Below are 24715 nucleotides of genomic sequence, written 5' to 3' on the forward strand. Positions count from 1 at the left end.
ACACAAAGGCAAGCCTGAGTTCGAATGTGATACTGAAGTTATTGTTCAGAAAATCTGGTGCTTTATCCCTTAGAAAGTAACATGTACAACTGGAAAGAAATGAGGGACAAATGAATCTATACAGGTATGTTACAAAAGCTTGATGTGTATGTGATCTAGTGCTAGTCTTACTTAGGCCATTATATGACACTATGATGTCACAGCATAATACAGGGCTTATCACTGGCAAAAATGAATGGTGAAATGAGCATGATCTTACTGTTGCATTGGAGCACAGAGGTGTAGCAAGGGGGGGAAGTATCTGGTGCACTGGTGCATCCTCTGGTCCCCCCCTGGAATGCTCCTGTCTTGCCATGCCACGCCCATACCCCCACAGGGGGCCATGCCTGGTGCGTCGCACACCCACCCCTTTGGAGCTGCACCTCTGTTGGAGCATGGACATTGCCATCCACCAAATATTGTCATTAGGCTTGTGCAAAATAAATTGGAAAATTTTGTATTCAGCTATACTGAAGCCAATTTTTTCAGGATTCCTGAAAATCTCTGAATTCCCACACCAGTGTGCTTTTTTTCAGGAAGCGAACAAATCTACAACACATTCCTGGTTTCCAGGCCATGATTTTGAAATGTGGGTTTTCAGAAGGGCAATTATGACAATTAAAGGCAAATTTGACAAGAAAAATAAGAAAATAAATTCAAATAGAGAAGTAAAAAATCAGGTTCTTAACAAAAGATTACACAGAAACAAAATGTACAGGTACATGAACAAGCATAGCATTTCTTTTTGGGGAGTAATTCTATGGACAGTATTCTATGGAAATATTTAGAACAACTCTGTACTTAAATCACTAGCTTTCACTGTCAACAAAGATGAACATTTTCATTCACACAGATTCTCACCTTGTGTCAAGAGGCTGCAGCTTTTTTCAATGCCTTTCAGGGGTAGGGCGGTATACAAACTTAATTAATTATCATCATCATCATCATCATCATCATCATCATCATCATCATCATCTGCAAAACTCCAAATAGCAAGTGTCAGTTCTAGTGGAGAGAGACCATTTTTTATCTCAAAGAAAAAAATCATGGTTCTAAAGAGGACATTAACTTTTTGATTCATGGTATGCGGGGACACATTTAGTTCTGTGATATAATTTAGTTCATTCTACATGTGTGACAAGACCAGCTAAATAATTAACTTAAATAATTAACCAAAAATTTCAAAGGCAGAATGTTTAACTAATTAAATGATCAAATAATGGGAAAGATGGGATAAAAATGTTTTAAATAAATGTTAAATCATTTAAACTTAAATACTCATCTTTTTACTTATAGAATGCAGTAGCAGTATATTTATGCAAATTATGACTATTATGCAAGCAAGCATGACAACACTGAATATTTCCAGGGAGAAAGTGAAAGTAGAATCAACAAAAGTGTGCTGCATTTGGAATTAAAAGCAAGGATCAGTATGAATTAGTCCCTGCATTAGACACCAAGCTATTTGGCATAAGGGTCTAGATCTCAGTGAAATGGACTTCCAGTTGTCCAAAGGAACTCCCTTTCCTATGATAGCTATCAGCCCTACATCATATCCTGTTGGTGAATCCCACAATCTGTTTAGAGCTATTTTTTTGTGCAAAAGAGAGGTGAGTAAACCTTCCTTGAATATAACTTTGTTTGCAGCAGTCAGTATTCAAGCCAAAGAAACCTTAACAGATAAGCTTGAGGAGCTGTCTATAAAACCATATTTTGTGTACTCTTAAAGTGCAAATGTAACCTTGACTTTGTAGGTTTTGAAAAGTTCTATTGCAGAAGTTCTATTGAAAAGTTCTATTGCAGAAGAAACAGAAGAAACAGCCATTGTTTTCCAATGTGTATGCAATATAAAAAAGCGCTTGAGATGGATTATCCTGTGGGGTTTTTTCTGCAATCATTCAATCTCCATTCTCCAAAAACATTATTATCTCTTTACAAAATGATTTTCTTCAGTCCATAATCTATAGAAATCACTTTTGACAAAACAGACCCAATACTTCTTACTGGCTCAGTCCTGCAGTTCAAACTACTGTGAAAGTAGGAGATTGTAAGAAAAAACTTGGCACCCCTAGATCTAAGTCAAGATGATTGCACTGCTTGGGGGGAATTTGATGCTGATGAATGGAAAGAGGTGGAAGCAAGATAGATTGGGGGGGTGCTGAATGGGAATAAGTCAGGGAGGGAATTTAAGGATTCATCATTTCTGTGCATGCTTACATGCAAACAAAACTCTCCATAGTTTTGCTTTGAGTAAACAAGAATAGGATCTGAGTAACCAGAGCAAGGCCTAATTTTGCTTTCTAAAATTGGTGTTAACTGCAGGATTTGGATTGCCTATTACCTCTCCATGGAGGATAAAATACAATTTTATATGTCCCCTATTTTCCTTCTCCACTGAGTATCTTTTTGTTGGTGGGTGTCTATTCAATGGGGCTTATTCCCAGTGGTAATTAAGATCTCACCAATATTTAATTTATAGACCATGGCAGTGTTATGACTAGGTCCCTTGACTGAGGGAGTCATACTGATTCTGATCGTTATATTTTTTTACATGAGAATATGCACTATTATTATTATTATTATTATTTATTTGATTTAATATACCACCCTATCTCCGAAGGGCTCAGGGCGGTGTACAATATAAAACATCATATATAAAAACATAAATATAGTTTAAACAACAGTTATATCCTAAAACAGCATCCCACGAAACCCTTACATAACCCTCCCAAGAAAGAATAATGGGTCCCAATGGTGTTAGGAACCCATAGGAAGCAGATAATACTTTTGTATTGTTTACATGTCAGTATGGGTGCTCCAAATCAGCACTCCCTGCAGGCACAGAGGAAACACCTCCTGGGCTGTTTTAAAACACCTGCTCTAGGAGGCGGGGGTGGGGGGAGCCTAGACTCATTCTTTGTTCCCGAGAAGAGATACTTGTCCAATCTGTCTCTTCTCCTTTAACGTTAACCTGGGCTAGGTGGTTACTATTTGAAAGTCATTAGGGAGAGGGGGTATTAATTAATTGCTTTTAGTTATGATTTAGGAGATTTTAAATGTTAGGATGGTGTTTCTATTGTAACGTTGAATGCATTTTTATTGTCAACCCTCCCTGAGATGTATTTGAAGGGAGGGGTAGAAATCTACGAAATAAATAAATAAAGTGTGTTTGTGTGTTTGCACCTTATTGCAATGTTCACAGTGTAAATGAGTTGAGTAAAATATGTTGCGTGTTAATATGTGGAGTGTCGTTTGCCCCAATAACCAGAAAACCATTCTCTTTGGAATAAAATTGGGCTGCAGCCCTGTTTATTAACACAACATAGGAAGCTGGGCAAGCATGAGGGGCACATTTTAGCAGACAGGCAGCACCCTTGCTGAACCCAGCACCACCCCCAATCCGTATTGGAGAATTGGAACAGAAAGTTACTAGGTGCCACTTGAGTGCATGCCCATTATGTGACACCCCTTCCTGCCAGGGGTAGCGGGCTCCCTAGCAAAGCCTCCACGGCTTGTGTTCCTGAGCCTGCCCACCCCCAGACCTCTTATTGAGGCCCCCAACCATGGGGAGGTCCAACACGCAAGCTCGGCCTCCCCAGAAAGGATGTGCTCCTTTGCCCATACCTGCCAAGGCTGCAATGAAAAACATTAACAAACATTATTAATCCCAGTAAACCATTTAACCAAAAAGGGGAGGGAGGGTGGGTCTGATTGCTCTGTTGCAGTGATGGCGAACCTTTTCGAGACCGCGTGCCCAAATTGCCACTCAAAACCCACTTATTTATCGCAAAGTGCCAACACGGCAACTTAACCTGAATACTGAGGTTTTAGTTGAAAAAAAACGGTTGGCTCCGAGGCACGCGTGACTCAGGAGTAAGCTCAGTGAAGCAACCGTGCAACGCTTCAAATGGGTGAATCACGATCCTAGGAGGGTTTACTCAGAAGCAAGCCCCATTGTCAGCAACTGAGCTTACTCCCAGGTAAAGGATCATGCCCAGGCCAGCCTAGATGTGTGTGTGTGTGGGGGGGGTGATTTTCCAACCCCCTCCCACATGATGAACTCTGTGCGCGAGTGCCCACAGAGAGGGCTCTGAGTGCCACCTCTGGCACCTGTGCCATAGGTTCGCCACCACTGCTCTGTTGCCTCAAAAGAGGCCGGAGCACACTGCGTGCCACATTTTATAGGTGCGCACGCCCCCTCAGCACATGTGACAAGGGCCCCTGTCATGTGACTCATGCCTGCAGGACCCTGTCAAGTGATCCTTCCCTGTGTGCGTGCATGCACACTACTGAGGAGATGGGGCTTTTTAATCCCCATCTCCTGCCATAACGGCAGCCCCGGGTAAGTTCGGAGCTGCGTTTTCTGTCCCTTTTCTGTTAACATTTCTTTTGTAATGAACACTTGTTATTTTATTCATGGATGGTAACAGCAAGCCAATAATATCTGGTTTTGATCAGGGTCACATGAGAGGGATTCCCAGGTGGAATCTTTGTCCAGGGCCCAAAAAAGTAGCTCTCAGCAGCCCCATTCATGGATGAGTCTGTGATAATTTTTTTTACAGCATGAGTGGCAGTTCATATGAATCCACATAGAAGTGTGTTCTGTTGATTAGTGTGCTGTCCTGTATTGGGCAACAGTTTACACAAGCATACTGGGAAGTAGAATAAGCAGAGAGACTAAAGTGACAATCCACTTTGGAAGAAAGAATTTAAAAATCTAGTTTTTCTTTGTTTAGTGTACTGATTGCTAAATGTGTTTATTTTATGAGATTATGAAATTATCTCTACAGTGGATTCAGATGGTCAATTCAATTATAAGATCAGCTTGTATAAGCTTTTGATTATTTTGAAGACTATTCAAAAAAGTGAAGCCTGGTACATTAGCAGACAGACTCCATCCTATAATTGTCATGAGGAATAATGGTTCTGGCTTTCTATCTGATACATTAGGTAAAATCTGTAAACTTATTAAACTTCAGTCAAATATTTTTGCACATGATTGGAGTTCAGCATTAAAACTGATAGGGTTGCCAGCCAACTGGAGGGGAAATGTCTTGTTCTTTTAACAGAGGAAGATGAGATGTTATTCCCTCCCCTCCCTTGCATGCCATCCCTCCCTCCCCTCCCTCCCCTTCCCTTGCATGGCACACCTTCCCCTCCCTCCGCTAGGGTGGGTGGGTTATGTCAAGATGTTGGGGCCCCTCCCCCTCCCTCCCCTCCCTTGCATGCCACCCCTCCCTAACTCCCCTCACTCACTCCTCTTCCCTTGCATGGCACCCTCCCTCCTGCTAGGGTGGGTAGGCCATGTCCAAATGCCGGGCCCCTCCCCCTCCTTTGCATGCCATTCAAAGCTTATATGGTCATTCTCAGCAGCCCTGTTTTGGATTGCATTATAAAGCAAATAAAAAACAGCTGTTAAAATTAATTTTCTGTGTGTTTATTTTCTTGAAAGCTTCTGTTTTTTACCGGTCTGTATAATGAGTCGGTGTGTCACATAATTTTTAGCTGACCTTCCCATAGCAATTGAATAGTTCTTGAATTTTACTGAAGGAACAAATGACCATCGAGCTTTAAAATATAATCAAGACAAATATTACATAAGAACAATTTCAATTATATGTGGTTAATTTTAAGTCAAGTCACTGATCTGACAGGGGTTCACAAATGAAAGCTAATCCTAGATGTTTCCCAGGGAAACTGCAAACTTGCTAAAGGGAGGATTTGGTTTGAAATATTTTCCTCCAGCATAAAAAGCTGTGTGACAAGAAAGGTACTCCTTTGCACCGGCCTAATGTCTGACTTTCTCTGAATCTGTGACATAATTAGATTTTGTACTGTGATGTTCAGGAACTGTCTCCTTTTTTAGTGGCTGCACTATCAGTAGTTGAAAGGGAGAGAAAAAAGTACATATAACCTTGCTGCTAGGTTCTGAAGTGCAGGATGTTCTTGTTATATGGGGAGGTGAGAGAGGTTTGCTTGTGGGGCACAAGGGGAGAGAGTAGTTATACTAAATTATATTCAGTTATACTAAAATTACACTCAGTTATACTAAAATACATTCATGGGTCTTTTGCTAGGACTTCATTGTGACATTGCAATGTGATAGGACATTTTTGACAACTTTATGCCAGTGGTTGGTACCCACAAGAAGATAGAGTTGGTTTGTTGTTTATTGGCTATGCCTCCCATTATTCCACAGTGCTTTTTGTTTTTGAGTTTTCCTTCCAGGCAAATTATTATATTGTAACATAAATATACTTCCTACCAGGTCTATAACCAGTGGTGGGATTCAAATGATTTAACAACCAGTTCTGGTGGTGGGATTCAAATAATTTTACAACTGGTTGTTTACAAGCACCATTTTAACAATTGGCTCTGCCCAAGTGGTGTGAACCTGCTGAATCCCACCACTGTCTATAACCCTAAAGATGGTAGAGATGGATGCTTAATATGTAACATAAGTAAATTCTCCTTCTACAGGTAAGGTTGCCAGCCCCAAGTTTGGAAATGCTTGGAGATTTGGGGGCAGTGCCCAGAGAGGGTGGAGCTCAACAGGGATGTGATGCCATAGAGCTGCCCTCCAAAATTGCAATTTCTCCAGAGGAAATAATCTCTGTAATCTGGAGATCACTTCTAATTCCAGGGAAACTCCAACTCTCACCTGGACTTTGGCAGCCATAACTACAGCAAAGCTTCTTAGTAACGGGATGGGGGATGGTACTGAATGTTTAAAACGTTTGGTAAAACATGAGAAAGCAATTGATTGCGATAGCGGATTTCTCCCAGTTTCATATTTGCCCATCCAGGGATTTGTTTGTTGAATCTGTTGTTGCGTCATTCCCAGACTCTATGATATTCAGCGTTATTCGGGTGTTTTTTTTCATTTTGTGTACTCGGAACGCTATGTTAGATGTTAATAATACTCTTGCAAATTCAGTACACTTAAAAGACAAATAGCTTTGACTGGAATGAGTAAATCAAATGGATATATCAAAGCTGTTCAGTTAATTTTGCCCCTTTGTAAAACAGCCTACAGTTCCCAATCCAGAGCTGTCAGACGTAACTAAAGATACAGAAAAATGAGCTGACCTAATGATGCATGAAGTTTCCCTGAAGTGACAGTGTCACAGCTGTTGTAGGAGACGGAACAAAGGTCTGTTATTTTGTAAAATATTTCTGCAGAAAATCTCAAGGTGCAAATAAAAAAGACTTTAGACATCTTTAAGCTTATTAAGATCTTGATCCTCCATTGAGCTTTATTTTTCAATGCTATAAATTGAAACTTGCATAACTTTAAATGTGTCTTCCAAGGTCTCATGTTTATCTTATTTAGCCCTGTTGGCTGCCATAAAGTGTTCCAGCATCCAAAAGTGATTTGATAGCAGTATAATCCAACATATTTTAATTGCTATATTTGATAGTTGTAAAATTCCTATTTTAAAAAAATAATACAGCTTAAAAATGTTTAACAAGCAACATAAACATTAAATGGAATTATTATGGAGAGTCGTAAATGGAGGCAGTAAACACCCAGAACCCTAGATGTCACTGTTAGAAGGATTAATGAATCCACAACAAATATAACTAAACCAATATTTTTCTTTCTCACAAACACACACACTGATGTTTTCACACTTTTAAAAAACTAATGCATTGTGCAAAGTAAAAAGCACTAAAATCATGATCTATATTAGGTCTGACAAGATTTCAGAAAATAACTATTCGTTAACTATTATGCCCTTCTGTATCATTCAGTGGTTGTTTTTTGGGGGGGGGAATGGAGTGGTTTTACAAAAAGATGGTGTTTTGACTCAAGAATTGTGAATAAAACAGATTACATATTCCATGTTGAAAAGGTGATGTTTTCCGATTTAAGTGGTGGGGGAGGGTGTATGTTTTACAGTTATTTTTAGAACATAGTATATAGAATAGTGTTGAAGTGTCATATTTAATCTGACGTTGCTAAATCAGCATAAAACAATGTATCAAGCAACAATTAAAAAATAAAAAATGTTAGCAAAGCAAACACATTCCTACATTTCAAATGGAGTATGTGGGTCATCTAAGTTATTAAAGATGGTGTTGGTCAACACTTTTTATCTATCTACTAGCGGGGTCCAGCCACGCGTTGCTGTGGCTTATTGTGGTGAAATGGGAAAGGAACAGTAGCAGCAAATCAATTGCAGAGGCCAGCAGTACGTGTTCATGGAAACGCGCAGGCTGATACTGTGTGATGTCATTGATGTCCCTCACTTCTCTTCCCTTGCATGGCACCCCTCTCCCTCCCCCCTTCCCTCTCTCTCTGCTAGGGTGGGTGGGTCATATCCAGATGCTGTGCCCCCTCCCTCCCCTCCTTTGCATGCCACCCCTCACTCTCTCCCCTTCCTAACTTCTGGTCCCTTGCATGCCTCCCCCTCCGTCTCTTCCCTCTCCCACCCTCTCTTCCCTTGCATGCCACCCCTCCCCCTCCCTCCCTTCCGTCTCCCTCTGCTAGGGTGTGTGAGTCATATCCAGATGCTGGACCCGCTCCCTTCCCTTCCTTGCATGCCACCCCTCACTCTCTGTCCTCTCACTTCTCTTCCCTTGCATTCCTCCCCCTCCGTCCCTTCCCTCTCCCTCTGCTGAATGTGTATGAGAGTAGGTGTGTTGTGTGGTAGTAGTGGGTGAGGAACAGAGAGTGAAAGGCATCTACCTGTGAGGGGGGAACCCCACCTGACGTCTCCTGCGACACGGCAACGTGTGTATGTGTTTCACGTCCACTCGAGTTATTGCCTATGTACTGTTTTCACTGCTCATATCTGGCCATCTGAGCGAACATTCTAAGGGCACAAACATTCTAAGGGTGACAGTTGCACACAGGCAGCTTCATGGCCTGGTGCGCCAGGGAAAATATGTTTTACCTGGCTCAGGTGTGTTGTCTGACAGCGGGAGGTACGTAAGAACAAAGTCGGGGGAATGAGTAAGTGTCTGTGAAATTTTCAGAGCATTTGGGCCGAGCAGAGGTCTTGGAGGTTATTCTCGAAGCAACAAACACATGGTTCCATTTTTATATATATATAGATTCATTAATTTAAAATATTTTTATGTCATCATTTTAAAATTGTGCTCAGGGTGGTTTACAATTTAAAAACGTAGCATAACAATACAAGCCATTAAAACACTAGCAACTTAAAAACTATCCATAAAACAGAAGCAGACCATTGAAAAGCTGAAAAGTGTCCCCCAGTTATTCAAAGTACTTAATGAGCCCTATGAACCTTACAGTCCAATCCAGAGTTCTGAGGCAGCAGTGGCGCCACCCTGCCACCTCCAGAGGACTTTTTGGCAGCACAGGGAGACAAAAAAACTCCTCCCCACCACTGGAAACCCTCTATTGGAGTCAGTGGACTTATGTCTTGTGCCAAAAAGGTGGTGCAAGTCATAGGCCAGGCTGTGGTATATTTGCAAGGGAAGACAGAGTGGAAGCCGACTAATGTCAGCTTCACACCCACCATGGCTCTGGAACAACCTTGCTATATTGCCTCCAGCAGCATGGGAACCTTGATGCAGTGCTGTGCGCTGCATCCAGGCATCTCAAGAGGGCAGCCATGGCAGTCCACTGGCAGATTTGCCCCTCCCCTGGGGGTTAGTGCTAATCCAGTGGCACAGCCCCACATTGCTTCAGAAGTTGCTTCACTCACCGCCCCCCTGTCAGGAATAATCCACTCACCAGCCTGCCATTCTGTGCAGGTCACCCAGCACATCACAGCCTGAGTGCCTGACAGTGTACAAAGCCCCTCAAGCACATTTTCTCCCCATGGCAGCGAATATGACCGCCATATAGATCTACAGCAACACATTCCGCCATTGCAGGGAGGTCCCTTTTTTTTCTTTTGTGTGTTGTTTATTTGCAACGACACAGGTGCAGCCAATCAGATTGTGGGACAATCGGCATGACTGTGGGGGTTCATTTCTGTATGCCTGCGCATCTACACATGTGTTCAGAAAATTAAAAAGAAAAAGACAAGCATCTCCATGCAAAGGCACAAAAGAAACCTGGATTGTTTCCATGAGCTCCAGTCGCTGCCTGAATGGGTGAAGGGCACACATGCTAATGGGGAAAACGGGTTCCTTTATAACGACTGCAATCCTTTATACACATTCTGTGCGGAATCCATTTCTGCTTGGTATCCAGAAGGTCTCAGGCTTATTCCGTGGCATCTCCAGTTGAAAGGACCAGGTAGGAGGTGATGTGAAAGATCTCTGCTTGAGACCCTGTAGATCCACTGCCAGACAGGACAGACTACACTGACGTATTGGATCAAGAGTTTGATTTAGTATAAGACAGCTACATAAGTTCATGTGTATCCCTCTGAAACTAGTTCCAGGTTTTTGCACAGCCTTGGGGAAATTGCTGATCCACATCTCTCAGGACCACTGAAAGACAAAAATAGGATAACCTCTTTGAACATTGTCCAGAACTCCAAGAAGAAAGGCTGGAGTTCAAATAATGTTCATAATAATGCAGCTAAGAAAAAAAATTGAGTTATGGCCATTTTACTGATTTGACCAAGTGAATGCTGATAGTGACAGTCAGATATGCAAAAAGCAAATGTTGTGGTAGTGTTATAAAAAGTTTTTAAAAGCTTTTATAATCTCCTGCCAGGCTACCTTCTCTGTTAAACAGTTGTTTCAGTCCTCAGTATAGGCCCCTTCCGCACATGCAAAATAATGTACTTTCAATCCACTTTCACAACTGTTTGAAAGTGGATTTTGCTATTCCGCACAGTAAAATCCAGCTGCAAAGTGGATTGAAAGTGCATTATTCTGCATGTGCGGAAGGGGCCTTAGAGATACTTTGAAAAATTATTTAATTTGTTTCTGTATCATACCTTCATCTTGTTATCCCAGAACATTGTGGTTTCTTTTTACATATACTCTAATTTCAGAAATCACAACTTAAAATGTATCAGAGACAGATAATTTAAATTGACCTATAACTAATGCTCTAAATGATTACAGCTTAAAGAGAAGAACACTTCAAAAACCTTTGCAAGCAGCCCACAAGAAACAACCCACATTAAGGTTTGGCCTGCTGTCATCCTGTTGCTTGTTGCTGAAAAATATTATGAATGTGATAACTTCCGGTTTCATGGGGTCAATGTCAGAGGACCATTTAATGATATGAACATCGTGGATATTTTTTCTTCCCCATAACTGGTCCTCTGACCGACCCAGAGAAAAGTGGAAAATAAATGTACTGGAACTAAGCAATGGATCTAACTGAGTAAACAGGCTTTTATGCATAGAATGAACCTAGACTGGAGATGATAGACTTGGTTTACAATCCACCACAGTTCACTCTGGTGCTACATTTATGCTACTGCTGCTGCAGGATGCTTCCAATACTGTTTTTTTAAAAGTTTAATGCCACAGTCATGTTGGAGAAGTATACACTGGGTGATTCCCCACTGCAGAATCTACCTAGGTTCGATCTGGTTCCTTTAACTTGGGAGTGACCCTCGTCACTCCCCACAGCAACAGAATTCAACTCAGTTCCATCTTGAACCGAGCTAAGAGGGCGGGATCATCTGTGGAACCACTTTAGCTCCTCGTTTCTGATTGGCTCATGTTTTACGGCAGGAAACATGTCTTTTTTTTTTTAGTTTTTATACGTCGCAGTTACATAGAATTGGCGCCAAAATGTAGATACGTCAATTCAAGGCATAGAAGACCATAGAAGGATTTTCAAAGCTTCGAAAACACAACAAAGAAAGTATAAATAAAACAATAAATAAATAAATAAATAAATAAATAAATAAATAAATACAATACAATTTAAAAAGCGCTTTTATCGCCATGACTCTTCTGTTCTGTGCATGCTCAAAACACACATCTTGATTGGCTGAATGGGGAGTCATGTGATCACATCATCGTAGCTTTGACAATAACAGCAGTTTTAAAAAAGGCGTGCTTTTCACCGCTGCAACTCTCCCGTTCTGCACATGCCCAAAACACATATCTTGATTGGCTGAACGGGAGAGTCGCCCCTGACGATTCCCCACTGTATCTTACAACTGAGTTCAACCTAGTTTCGGGGGAAAAACTGTACTTCATAACTGGAATCAGAAATTCCAATTCTGAGGGGACCAGAACTGAAATGAAACCAGGTCGAACTCAACGACAGCGGGGAGTTGCTATGGCGAACCTAGGTAGAAACTAGGTCGACTCTGCCAGTGGGGAATCACCCACTGTGGCTCTTTCCTACACCAGTGTAACATTCCGCACTTGGGCTCTTCTCCACCAGTCCAACATCCTATTATATGGGCCACTTACTTACTCCTTTTAGGCCTCATCTCTATAAAATAGAGGAATCCTGTGGTTTATCCTTTTCTTTTCCCCAGCTTGCTCCACTGCTACCTAGAGGGAAGATTGCCCTTCTCACTGGTTTCTAGAGGTTAGCCTAAAGATGGTGAGCTCTAGAGATTCCTGACTCTGAAAGGAGGGCAGGCCTTCACCCAAGAATCAGAGAGACTCTGACTGTAGGCCCAGTCTCACACTTGCCTGTTTTAACACCATACCTGCCCTCTTATCTGGCAGAGGAGGATTTCTTGTCCCTATCAATCAGCTGGGCCTCATATGTGACACTAACACTCAGCTGGGCCATGGTTGGAGTTTGCATTGCGGCTACAACGTGGCCACCTGGCTGGATGATCAGTTGGATAGGACTCCTTTTCTTTGGAACACTGTGCATACAGCTACAATCAAGGCAATAAAACTGAGCCAAATTGTTGGTGTCAGTATCTCCCATTCTTATCCAGATTCATATTCAAATTTCCTCTGACGTACACAGGAGGAGAAATACTTACAGTGATGTGCTCCGTTGCAGAAGAAATGTTTCCCTGCAGCTGTTTCTCTGACAACATTAAGTTGATGCTACAGAAGGTGAAGGAAAAAAGGCAAGAAGTGCCCCATGTGTAGTGAGCTCAGCTGCAGCTTACAACTGCAGAATTAATTTGCCCCTAGGACTTTGATATCACTTCTGTCAGAATCTGGAGCTCTTGGAGGGCAGGGTGTATGATGACAACTGTCTCCACCAGTGGAGAAAATACAAAATGTATATAACAGAAAGAAATATTTTCTGCTCAGCTTTACCTACTATGTGTTTATCCCACATGTATATGAAAAGCAGCCAAGTGCATGCTGGACTTCTTTTTTTCTGTGGACCAGAACAAGATATCTTGCATAATGCTAGTCTGGTCATCATGGTCTAAATGACAACGTAAACCTCCAGTTCACCCTCTTTCTGCAAGGCCTGATAGAGATTGTTGTCTGCTGCTGTCCAGGAGTCTGGTATTGCTACTGAAGTTGTGTTTTACTACTGTTCTTATATTTTTATTCTTCTTATTAGCTCTGGATTTTTAAACAATTGTATGTTATCTTAGGCTGCTTTTAAGACAGGCAACCATATCTTTTTAATAATGGAAAGCATGGTAAGAAAACCAGAAGCCCATGGTTGGTCTAAGATGGTAGCAATTTGACATCCATATTTCTTCCTTCCAGCCATTTTCCTTGTCTTCCTGCAATGGGTATTTCCTGCTGTCATTTTTCCCCCTGCCAATATCTTTAACAGTATCACATGCACAGCACCTACCTGCTGTGAATTTAGCTGACTCTTTGGTCAGCTTTAGTTTGCAGATTGCATGGCTCATTCAGTCAAAGAAATCAAGATACAATGTCCAGAGTTCCATGGGATTCTCTGTTATACTCCTTTGTTCTTATCTACAAAGCAAGCTATCAAGTGAAGAAGGTTAGCAAACCTGTCAAATCACAAGTAGGAATGGCATGGAAGAAAGGAGAGGAAACATGAGAATTGTAGGAAGAAGTTCAAGACAGCGTGGGGGTGAGAAGATTTTGTGTTCCCAGCAGGAGATGGATGATACATTTATGTGTTCAAATGCCATCAAAACAACTTCAGACAATTGAGATCTTCCAGGCAGATGTAAAACAATGCTGAAAAACTGGCAGCTGAGTTTATGGCCTCTGAGGAGTCATTTCAGTAACACCTGATTCATCATACTGAAAAACTAGGAATTGGAGAAATACACATAGTTCCTGTAACAAAGGACAAGAATATATTGATGCATAGAATATATAGGGTGTAATTGTGCATGCATTTAGCACACCAGGCTTTACAGAACTTCTGTTTATATGACAGGCTACTACATACATACTACTACATACTACAGTCTGATGAATGTGCTTTTATGGCTTCATGTAAAAGTAACATGATGCCACTAAACAGCAAGTCTATTGAGGTGCCATGGTTTTGGTTTTAATGGATTGATATCACTAATATTTTTTCACACAAATTATCAAACATGTCATAATGTCTCCAGGGAAAATATCATTGCTTGAGTTGTGTTTTCCTTGATATATTCCTAGGAAAAAAATTATAATACACTGCTGTTTTATCTATATATTAGCACCATCAGAAATGTGCATTACATATGACATTCAGATCTGTTTGCATAGTGACTTGCTATTCAAATAAATTTCATTTAATAATACTGTATTTCATTCTGCTATTTGGGCTATTGTAAAATAATATTAAATAATATGTCAAATATTAATTAGATTAAAAGTAATACACTAAATTAATTTTTTTTAAAAAATGTAGCATCATAAAATCTCCAGTACTGTTCATTTAGTTTTCTGACATTTTAGCTGGTTAATAATTCGTGTGGTAATTTAATATGCAAACTTGTTTACCACTCTTGTTTTACAAATTGGCATGATTGTTTTACTGATTATTCCCATTTGTATGTAGGCTGGAATTGTCCATAGTTGCCCAAAACCATCTAATAGACCAAGTGATGGTGAACCTTTTCAAAACCGAGTGCCCAAATTGCAACCCAAAACCCACTTATTTATCACAAAGTGCAGACACGGCAATTTAACCTGAATACTGAGATTTTAGTTTAGAAAAAACGGTTGGCTCCGAGGCACACATTACTCGGGAGTAAGCTTGGTGAAACAACTGTGCAACACTTCGAATGGGTGAATCACAACCTTAGGAGGGTTTACTCAGAAGCAAGCCCCATTGCCAGCAACCGAGTTTACTCCCAGGTAAAGGATCGTGTCCAGGCCAGCCTAGATTGTGTGTGTGTGGGGGGGGTGATTTTCAGGCCTCCCCCACATGACGAACTCTGTGCACGTGTGCCCACAGAAAGGGCTCTGAGTGCCACTTCTGGCACCCGTGCCATAGGTTCGCCACCGCTGTAATAGACTTACGACCAAGCAGCCATTTGAACTTATCCTGATCCTAGAATGTCATAGAGTGAGCTCTACAACTCTTTCAAGAGAGTAATAAACCCTCTTCTTTTGGACACGCCTTATTGCATATTTCTTGCATGCCCACTTGCTCCTCCTGTTGGGATCTCATCCTGGGAGACAGAGTCAGTAGGCATGACCCTGCTCTCAGATATGCATGTTCAGTGAATTGCTGAATGAATGCCAGGATAAAGCTGCAGGGCTGCTTAATGTAGGCCCCCAACAAAAGGGCCATGTCTTACATTCAAAAGAATGAATTAAAAATACTTATTTAGAATAGGTATGCTGTTGTTTTCTCCCATGGCATCCAGTGCAGTCAGGCAAATGTCTATTCTTGCTATTTCCTGGGTCATGGAAGAAAAGTGTATGCATGTGCATTTGCTAGCTGGCCCAAGCACATGGCTGGCACAAAGGAGGGCTTGGCCCTTTAAATGTTTGGGCTAACCCTCCCCTCCCCTTTCGTGACGTGGCCAGCAGGCAGCCAGTGCGCTGGCACTTGCCCTGGCCCAACATGGCTACCCTTCTGCTTACGCCCTTGCTAGGTTCGGAATCAGAACTCCGCCCTACCCACCCCAAGTGGCAACCGTGGCCCATGGTGGTTCACAGCCGTCTTTGTTGGAATGGGGAAGCAACATGACATGTAATAATTGTTCATCACTTGCTGGAAAACCTCTAAAATAAAGATTGAACCAGAAATTAACAATTAGAAATCTTGACACATATCTGAGACATTTCAGGGTATTTAGAAAATCATTTACCATAGAAATAAAGGCAGTTATCAGCAATTTTCTTATTTTAGGCCTACTCTTTACTTTTAGGATAATATGAGCTAAGCTAAGTTGGCCATAGTTAATTATAAAATATAACAATGGGTAAAATAAATTACTGTACCAGGTTCTATTTTTGCAAAATGTATTAACAATTTGACTATTTTAGAAGCCACTGTTAGTACAGAATGAGACTTCCCAGAGGAAAAGTCCCTCTTAAACAAAAAACCAAATGTTATTGTCTCAATAAGTCTTGTTTCATTATTGACCTGATGAGATTAATTGAAAAGAGTTAGTCTTCCTCAATTAAGAAGGGAACTAAATTCCCTGCACATTTCCCCTTCAATTAAAATGTTTGTGTGTGTAAAACAGAAGCATTCCCCCAAACACCAAAATCCAGTTTTTGATTCTTGAAAACAAGAAGCCAATTGTAACTTCCCTTGGTAAAAGGTTCTTTGCAAAAAAAACAAACCCCAAACCCCCGTCAAATTGCATTCCCCCAACTCTGAATCTGCCTATCATCCCTCCCCCTGAGTTTTGCTGCTGCCTGGAGGTGTCCCCTGCCACTTCTCACCGCCTCAGCCAGTTGGCCACCACCCACAGCCAGAGCACCCCCAAGCCTGCCTTCCTGCAAAGAGGGTTGGGTGGGCACTTCAGGGAGTGGTGCTGGGCGCCCTGGGCCAGAAAACCCACTTCTCCACCTGTCCTAGAATGCAGCTTCTCAGAGGGTAGGCTAGCACCTGGTTTGGGCTGCCCACTTTGCAAAGAGGTGGCCTGCCCACTTGTTGGGGGATGCTCCAGCACTTCCTCCCTCCGGCCTGAGACAAGCCACTGCCAGGTAGCAGCTGTCCCAATTCCTCACTGGGGATGGGAGGCTGAATGTGCCCCCTCATGACCCACTAGTCATGCCTGGGGGACCCACCCTCTGGTTCCACAGTTCCCCTGTGACACCAGTAGGAGATGGGGGGTAGGATTGCCAGATCCAGGTTAGGCAACTCCTGGAGATTTGGGGATTGAGCCTGGGGAGGACAGTGACCTCAGTGGGATACAATGCCATAGAGACTACCCTCCAGAGCACCCATTTTCTCCAGGGGAACTGATCTCTGTAGTCTGGAGATCAGCTGTAATTTCAGGAGAACTCCAGCTCCCATCTGGAGGCTGGCAACCCTAATCTATATATTAATATTTTCTGTCAACATATGCATAATGAGGTATGTGGGTGAACAATCCATGCTTCTTTATGCAATTAGCATGCACCCCAGAATTAATCAGAACAACCAATTCCTTCTCAGTGGTTTCAGGAAGGTGTTGCTTGATAGTATTGTAAGGTAATGAACAATGACAATTCATTTCAGTGAAATATTTTTCCCTTTCTTATAGAAACATTACATGTGTGGTCCAGAATTTTAGTTTCACATATCCCCTTGATACCCTGTGAATGGATAATTTTTAAAATGGTGGCATTCCTTCAATCGTGCTGTTAAAACATTGTATATCACAATCAAAATCCAGAATCTCAAAGTATACAAGGCTAATGATCCTTCCCAGTTCTGTCACTGATAGATTATTTTGAATTTGGCTTTAATTGTTCCAGCACAAGGCTAGTCAACAGATCTTTTTGACTAAGTAGTAGCTTAATTGCATATGAAATCCTGTAGCCTGCCTTGTAGCACAGCCTAGCCAAATAAATGACCTGAGTGAAAGCAAAAGTCAAGATGCATTCCCTTGAGAAAAGGACTTTGTCTCTGTAGTGCCTCACATCCACAACTTCATACTCTTTGTCCATGGAGCTTTAGTAGATGTCATGAAATGACATCTAACCCTGAGGCAAGGGAAATGTAGTGTGTGGAGGTGCTATCATATGTTTTCCTGTTATACAAAAGACACTGAATGAATACAACATACGAAATTGACATTGCATGTAGGTGAGAATGATGTGTGTTAATGCGTTGCTGTTATTTTAAAATATGCTTTGAGTGTGGAAAGAACAAAATTAGAAATATACATTTCTGCTGCTCTTAGAGAGCATTGTGTTTCTAAACCCATCTCAGTGAACAGCATTCTGGGCATTTCTTACTCTTATGAAGAGGAAATTAATGCTGGCTCATTAGATTTGAAATGTGTAGAAAAGGGAAGTCTTACTCAAAGATAAAAATAGCTATATTATATAATATTACAAATTTGGAAATAATGATTAAACATGTAGGGTCTCAAAGTTTTGGTGAAGTGTCTTAAAGTTGCAGCTGACTTACATCTTTCTAGGCAAGTGAGAAGCATAGGTCTTCCTCTGCAGAATCTTCCTTGGAGCTTTCATCCAAGTACTAACCCTGCTTAGCTTCCAAGATCTGACAAGATTGCTATATACCATGCTGCTTTCCCTCCAAAGTTTTTAAGCTCCCCTAAACCATTACTTGATATCGGCTGGTGTATTAAGAATAGAAAACACAAATAGAACCAGCAACAAACTACATCACTGATGAAAATTCTCCTATCCTTCTGAAGGTGAGATCTCACTTAGCAAAGTAAGGAATTGGCTCCCTGCTTTCAAAAATCTCTTCAAGCTGAACACAAATTTGTTCTCTCAAGCCAGTATGGAAGAATCTATCAGAACCTGCATTCAGCCCCTAAGAAGCTTGCAAAGCCAGGGAATCGACTTTTTGTTACATAAGTTTTTTCTGCAAAATTCCACTGATCCAACAAGTTAGGAACTCTCTTAAAAAAGGAGATAAGGTTAGTCTGACAAGAGTTGTTCCTGAGGGACTCATACTGGCTCATGGGAATCACAGCCATCTTTTCTTAATGCTCAAGAACTGACTGATGATTTGTTCTAAAACCTTCCCATGTATACACGTCACTGACAGATCAGTAGTATCATGGATTCTCCTTTTTCCCCTTCTTGAAGATGGGGATATTGTTTGCCTGCCTTCAACCTTTTGGCACCTCACCTGGTCTCCAAGAGCTCTGAAAAGTATTGGACAGAGGCCCTGAAATTACATTAACAAGTTCCTTTAGTACCCTTGGATGCAATTCACCTGGCCTTGAGGGCATAATTTCATTGAAAGAAATCAAGTATTTATTTACCACTGTTATGCCTATCCTAATCTGCAACTCCCTCCCCTCATAAAGTATCCTCGTTTTGCCAGGATGAGGACCACTGTTCCTCTTTCAAGAGAGGACAAGGTAGAAATTGAGCAGTTCTGCCCTCTCTTCATCACCTGCTAACATTTCAGTTACCTGTCCCTACACTGGGCCTCTGGCTACCTTGATATTTTTCTTGCTGTAAATACAACCTAAGAACCCATCTAGAGTGAGCTTCTTAGACTCTTAGCACAAATTAGGGGGAGTAATGGTATATGTCAGAATGACACTTGCTTGGGGTTTATAGTGGAGGAAGCTTTGCCCTTTATGCAATGTTTGTTGGTTTTTCAAAAACATCTTGTTAGCCATTGTAGCAAATGGAGTGTTGAACTAGATGTGTCCCAAGATCATACTTTGCCTATAGTTCTCATAGTGTCAAAAAACCTTAGGCCAGGAATTAGGTTACCATACCAAGTAAATTTGGACCTGTATGCTGCTATACCAAGAAGATTGGGAACCACTGCTGTAGAGGGTAATTCTGTTGGAAACCTGTATCTTCCCCCCCCCCCCAAAAAAAATTCCAGGATAACTGGTTGACTGTTGTGTGAAACAGGTTGCTGAACTAGATGGACTGTTGGTCTGATCCATCAGCGCTCTCTATTGGTGTTCTTATTCAGTCTTGCAACACTATACCATACCATGCTCTTCACATTTATGATAAAATCAAAGGTAAAACTAATGGTAGATTTGGGCCAAGGCAGTGTTTTCAATTTCAACTTAAAAACTTGCAAAAAAAACCCCAGAAGCAAATAAGAACATGCTGAGATATTATTCCAATATTAACATAACATCTTGGTAACAAAAGATAAAATCAAGATGAAATTTGATTTTTGTAATGTAGTTGTTAAAAAAACACAAGGACAAGTATGGTACTGAGTTTCCAAACTTTGGTTGAATTAACAGCTCTTTTTTTTAACGTAAGTGCCTCATCTAGATGGAGTGCAAACAAATACTGTAAGTGCATCACAATTATAGGAAGCCTTAGCAGGGAGCAATTTTATGACACTGTCAAAAGATTAGTGCTGAAATATATAGCTGAGAAAGACCTGCTAGAGAAATACTTCATTAAAAGAAATGTGACAAGGGATTCTTGATGTAACTGTAAATCCATTAAGGCAAGGAGGGCACTGTAATAACCTTTTTCCATTTCAGCTATTAACTTAGAGGTAGTTGAAACTGCTAATTCTGCAAAGTTGGTTTCACTCAATACTGGAACTTAACCTCCTGTTCACCAGCCTATATTCAGATAGAAGTAAGAAAGAAGCAAGAAAGAAGGAAGTCATCCTCCAGTTTGCATTAAAATTAATTGTGCATCTTCCACACGTAAAATAATGCTTGTTTCCGCAGGTGTTTTCCTAGGAAGAATAAATGTGGAAAATGTTACACTGGATATCTGCATAAATGTTAATGAGATGAAACAATCCCATGGGGAAAGAAATGGGGGGGGGTCCTCTGCCCCTGGGAGAGGTCTGGTGACGCTGTATGGAATGGAAAGGCAAATTCCCTACTTTCACATGCTGTAGGTCTTATTCAATTCAGACTCCTAGGGCAGCCCCAGACATAGAACTCTCAGAACCTTATCTAACTTGGCCTGACCAAAAACTGGCAATAGAGAAGGACTGAGCCAAACATTGGAAGGTGGTGGATGAGAAATCAGAATGTCTCCTGCTTGAAAAGAGTGCCATGAATAAAGTGGCAGCATAGATTTTTATAAGTAGCCGGTGGTAGTTTTGAGCAGTGCAATGATCATTAGAGAAGGCAATGCAAAGAAAAGAAGATGCTCTTATATAAAATATAAACATTTTAAACAGAAGATTATTCCAATACTCCTTGGCTATGGAAGTGAGAAAGTAGCAGACTGGAACATTTTGGCAAGTATGCTCCACTTGTGAATGATGCTGATTTTTTTTTTTTTTTGCCTAGAATGATTGAAGACTGTGGGAAAAGGGGAACTACCATGGCAGAAAGGAGGCAGCTGTTTGCAGAAATGCGTAAGTGCTGTGCCATTTGTTATTTCTTGGGCCAATTAATGCTCTTTGGCAAAAGACAAACAAGGGAGAATGTAATCTGGTTTTTAGTTAACATTTCATAAGAATGTGTCCCAGGCTACCTTCTGCAACACATGGATATCAGAGAGCTTTTAGTGTCAATCATGTTGCAAGTTATACTTCTAACCTGACGGTGCCTTTTTTCCACTTGGGATTTTTTTTAAAAAAAGTTAGTTTTCTACTATTTCAATACTGCTAAGGATCTATAATGAAAATAACTAAAATAATGTAAATATATTGGACTAGCAGTAACGTGCATTGTGTGAACAAATACAGTGGACTCTAGAAAACTGTTGGTGGGTTAACAGTGCCCTCCGAGGGGGCAAAACCCTCCTGTCTTTCCTCCACACTTGGCCTTGCAATTTACCACAGATAACAAAAACCTAGCCTAATTAGTCAATGGGGGAAAAAAGCTTACTTGCAGATTCACAACAGAGAGACAGTCTCCCCTAACTTTGCAAATGGGCTCTTCTGGCTCAGCTGCAGCTTGACAGAGTTTGTTTAATCTTCCCAGGCAGAAAGTTGTTCAGAGTTCACCACAGGGACTTAGTCCTGGTAGGGAGAAGCACACAATGGGAGGAGGAGGGGAGTATGGCTTCCTAGAGCAAGGGCTGCGGCAAAGTGTAATCCTTGATCCTTCAGGAGGAACTGGAGTGTGGGTCCTCCCAGATGGCTGAGGACTACACTTCCCAGCAACCCTCGCCTTTTCTGGTTTGCATTGGGAACATACTGCTCAATTATATAGTATCTTGGGGGCAGGGGCGAGGAAATAACTATGGATGGCCAAAACCACATTCTCTTGAAATTTTGAGCACTCTGTCCACTAAGCACTCTATTCAAATGTTCCATTTACTGAGAGTACTCTGGTTATATATTGCCTATTCTGCTGTCCTTCTGTACAGCAATGTGTCCTATTACAGATTTTTTTTTCCAACCTGAACAACAGGCTGAAATTTTCTCGAGTTTAGCAGAGAGATAATATAGTTCGAGGTGGCGAACCTATGGCATGCAGGCCAGAGGGGGCAATCACAGCAACCCTCTCTGTGGATACACGCGCCATCACCCCAGCACAAAGTTCACCACGTGGGGGGTGGAAAATTGCCCCCCCACACGTCTAGGCTGGGCCTGGACCGCTGGGCATGACGTGCGCACACCACAGCAAGCAGGCAGGCCTTGGCCGGCAGGCCTGGTAGCTGTGCTCCGGGTGGGGCCACACACCCTGAGCCCCGCCCCCAGCCTCTGTGTTTTTAAAAGTATGTCCCTGGCTGGGAGGCCAGCTTCTGCTCTCCCCAGGCTCTGGGGAGGGCAGAAGTCGGGCTGCAGGGAGTCCAGCAGAGGGGAAATATGTGGAAGAAACATCCTTCAACAATTGGGGTGATGCCCACCCCAGTTCCCATTTGGTGATCTGATACGGCTCAACCCTGTACAGGTAGCACATTCCTGCCCTCAAACCCCACACCCCCAGCCTTTGTGCTTTTAAAAGCATGTTCCCAGCCTGGAGGCTAGCTTCTGTCTTCCCCAGGCCCTGGGGAGAGCAGGAGCCAGGCTCCAGGGCATGGAGGGGCAGCTGTGCTCCACCCAGCTGGACTCCCTGCAGCCCGACTTCTGCCCTCCCCAGAGCCTGGGGAGAGCAGAAGCTGGCCTCCCAGCCAGGGACGTACTTTTAAAAGCACAGAGACTGGGGGCGGGGCTCAGGGTGTGTGGCCCCACCCGGAGCCCCGCCCCTGGCCTCCGTGCCTTTAAAAGCTGGGTTTTCCGGCCTTCAGGCCTGCACAAAGGCCAGGGGGTGCAGGTGAGTTGTCTCCAGGCACCATTTGCACCCGGTACACCTCTAGTGTCCTGTTGTTTCATTGTCTTAGACTCCTTGTTAAATCAAGGAGCTTATTAAGCTCTAGCAAACAAGAAAGGGCACCATGATGGTCCACGGTCCACGCTACATAAAAATCATCTTCTTTTCCTCATGCATTTTCCCAGTTAGCTCTTCAGGAGAAACCTTAGCATATCGTTGGTTTGGGGTACTTCATCATTTTGGTAGAGTTTGAACTTACCAGGTATTCTAAACCTGTGCATGGATAGAGGATTGTTAGGATGGTCTGCTCATAGAGGCTAACAGACCCAGATGGTTTCCTATGGTCTCCAAAGGAATTGCCCAGTGACATGACTAGAGTTCTATGATAGCCTTGCTCAGTTTCAGGAATGGGAAAATGGATAGCTGACATGATTGCTTTTGGATGCCATATTCTGATTGCTTGTTCTTAATAAGCTGTTTGCTTTACAAGGATGATTTACAGTGGAGAAATGTGTGGGAGAAAAGGGTTACACATCTCTCTATTCATGATTTCCCTGGGTTTGAAAGTAGCCATGTGTTTCTGCTAACTTTCTTTTTAAAAGAAGGTAATACAAAACACAGGTATGCTCTATATCTTCTAGTCGCCCCCTCATATAAAAATTGAATATATAATATATGGAGATAGATATGAAGATCTTCCATCACTTATTAGGGCTAATTGTGCTTCAGCAGAGGGTGCTCAGAATTGACTAGAGTATCAAGATCTATGGGCATTGGGACAAATGACCTAAGATGGCTGGCCTTTTGTTTTCTAAATCTGCAGTCCCCATACTGTTGCTATCAGAGTTCTTTGCTGCAGACAGCCTGTCAATAATAATCTCATAGATTTTATAAATCACTTTTCTTCATTTGTTAAACAAAAATGAGGTTTTACTTTTGAAATTCAAAGGGCATGAGGGTTAATAAATACAACACATTCCTCTGAGTTGGCACCTTTAATAATACCCATAGAGACCGATACTGCTCTTTTCCCCCTAACATAAGACCTACCCCAAAAATAAGCCCTAACATGATTGTTCAGGATTTTTGGAGGATGCTTGAAATATAAGCCCTACTCCAAAAATAAGCCCTAGTTACAGATTCCCCGGTGCAGCTGATCTGGTCACATAGGGGGCACAAAATCATGGGGAAAAAATAAGATATCCCTTCAAAATAACGCATCTTTTGGAGCAATGTTTTGGAGCAAAAATTAATGTAAGATCCTATCTTATTTTCGGGGAAACATGGTATCTGATTACATATGTTAAAAAGTTAATGTACCCACATTCAGTTGCTGGCATATTCTATCTAATAGAAATACGGTTCTGCTAAGTGTGAAAATGGCAGCCAGCTTTTACTGCTTTATTGCTTTATTACGTCTGCAAACTGCCACACATTGTGGCATACAAAAGAGATTTTTAAAAAAATTTTGCAAATGAAAAAACACAATTTCAGCAAGTTAAAAACCATAGGCTCGTTTGTATATTATTAATTCAATTGTTTTTCAACATTAACTAGATAGGAAGTACTTTGTTAAAAAAAATGGCAAGCTGTAGCCAAAATATGAAAAATGACAAAACTTC

At 41.7% G+C, this 24715-nt stretch overlaps 1 protein-coding gene across 18 annotated transcripts in view; it reads left to right on the forward strand.

Annotated features, from left to right (window-relative positions):
* The window catches only part of DTNA (dystrobrevin alpha), a 233861-nt gene that overhangs the window by 101752 nt on the left and 107394 nt on the right, over positions 1-24715 (forward strand). For all 18 annotated transcript variants that reach the window (XM_048507242.1, XM_048507244.1, XM_048507245.1 and 15 more), the window contains one exon: positions 21180-21247. In XM_048507242.1, coding sequence (XP_048363199.1) covers positions 21181-21247 — 67 coding nt within the window. In that variant the 5' untranslated portion in view covers position 21180. Of the gene's footprint in view, positions 1-21179; positions 21248-24715 lie in introns of those variants that run through there.

Source organism: Sphaerodactylus townsendi, linkage group LG09, assembly GCF_021028975.2.
Source record: "Sphaerodactylus townsendi isolate TG3544 linkage group LG09, MPM_Stown_v2.3, whole genome shotgun sequence".
Taxonomy (NCBI): domain Eukaryota; kingdom Metazoa; phylum Chordata; class Lepidosauria; order Squamata; family Sphaerodactylidae; genus Sphaerodactylus; species Sphaerodactylus townsendi.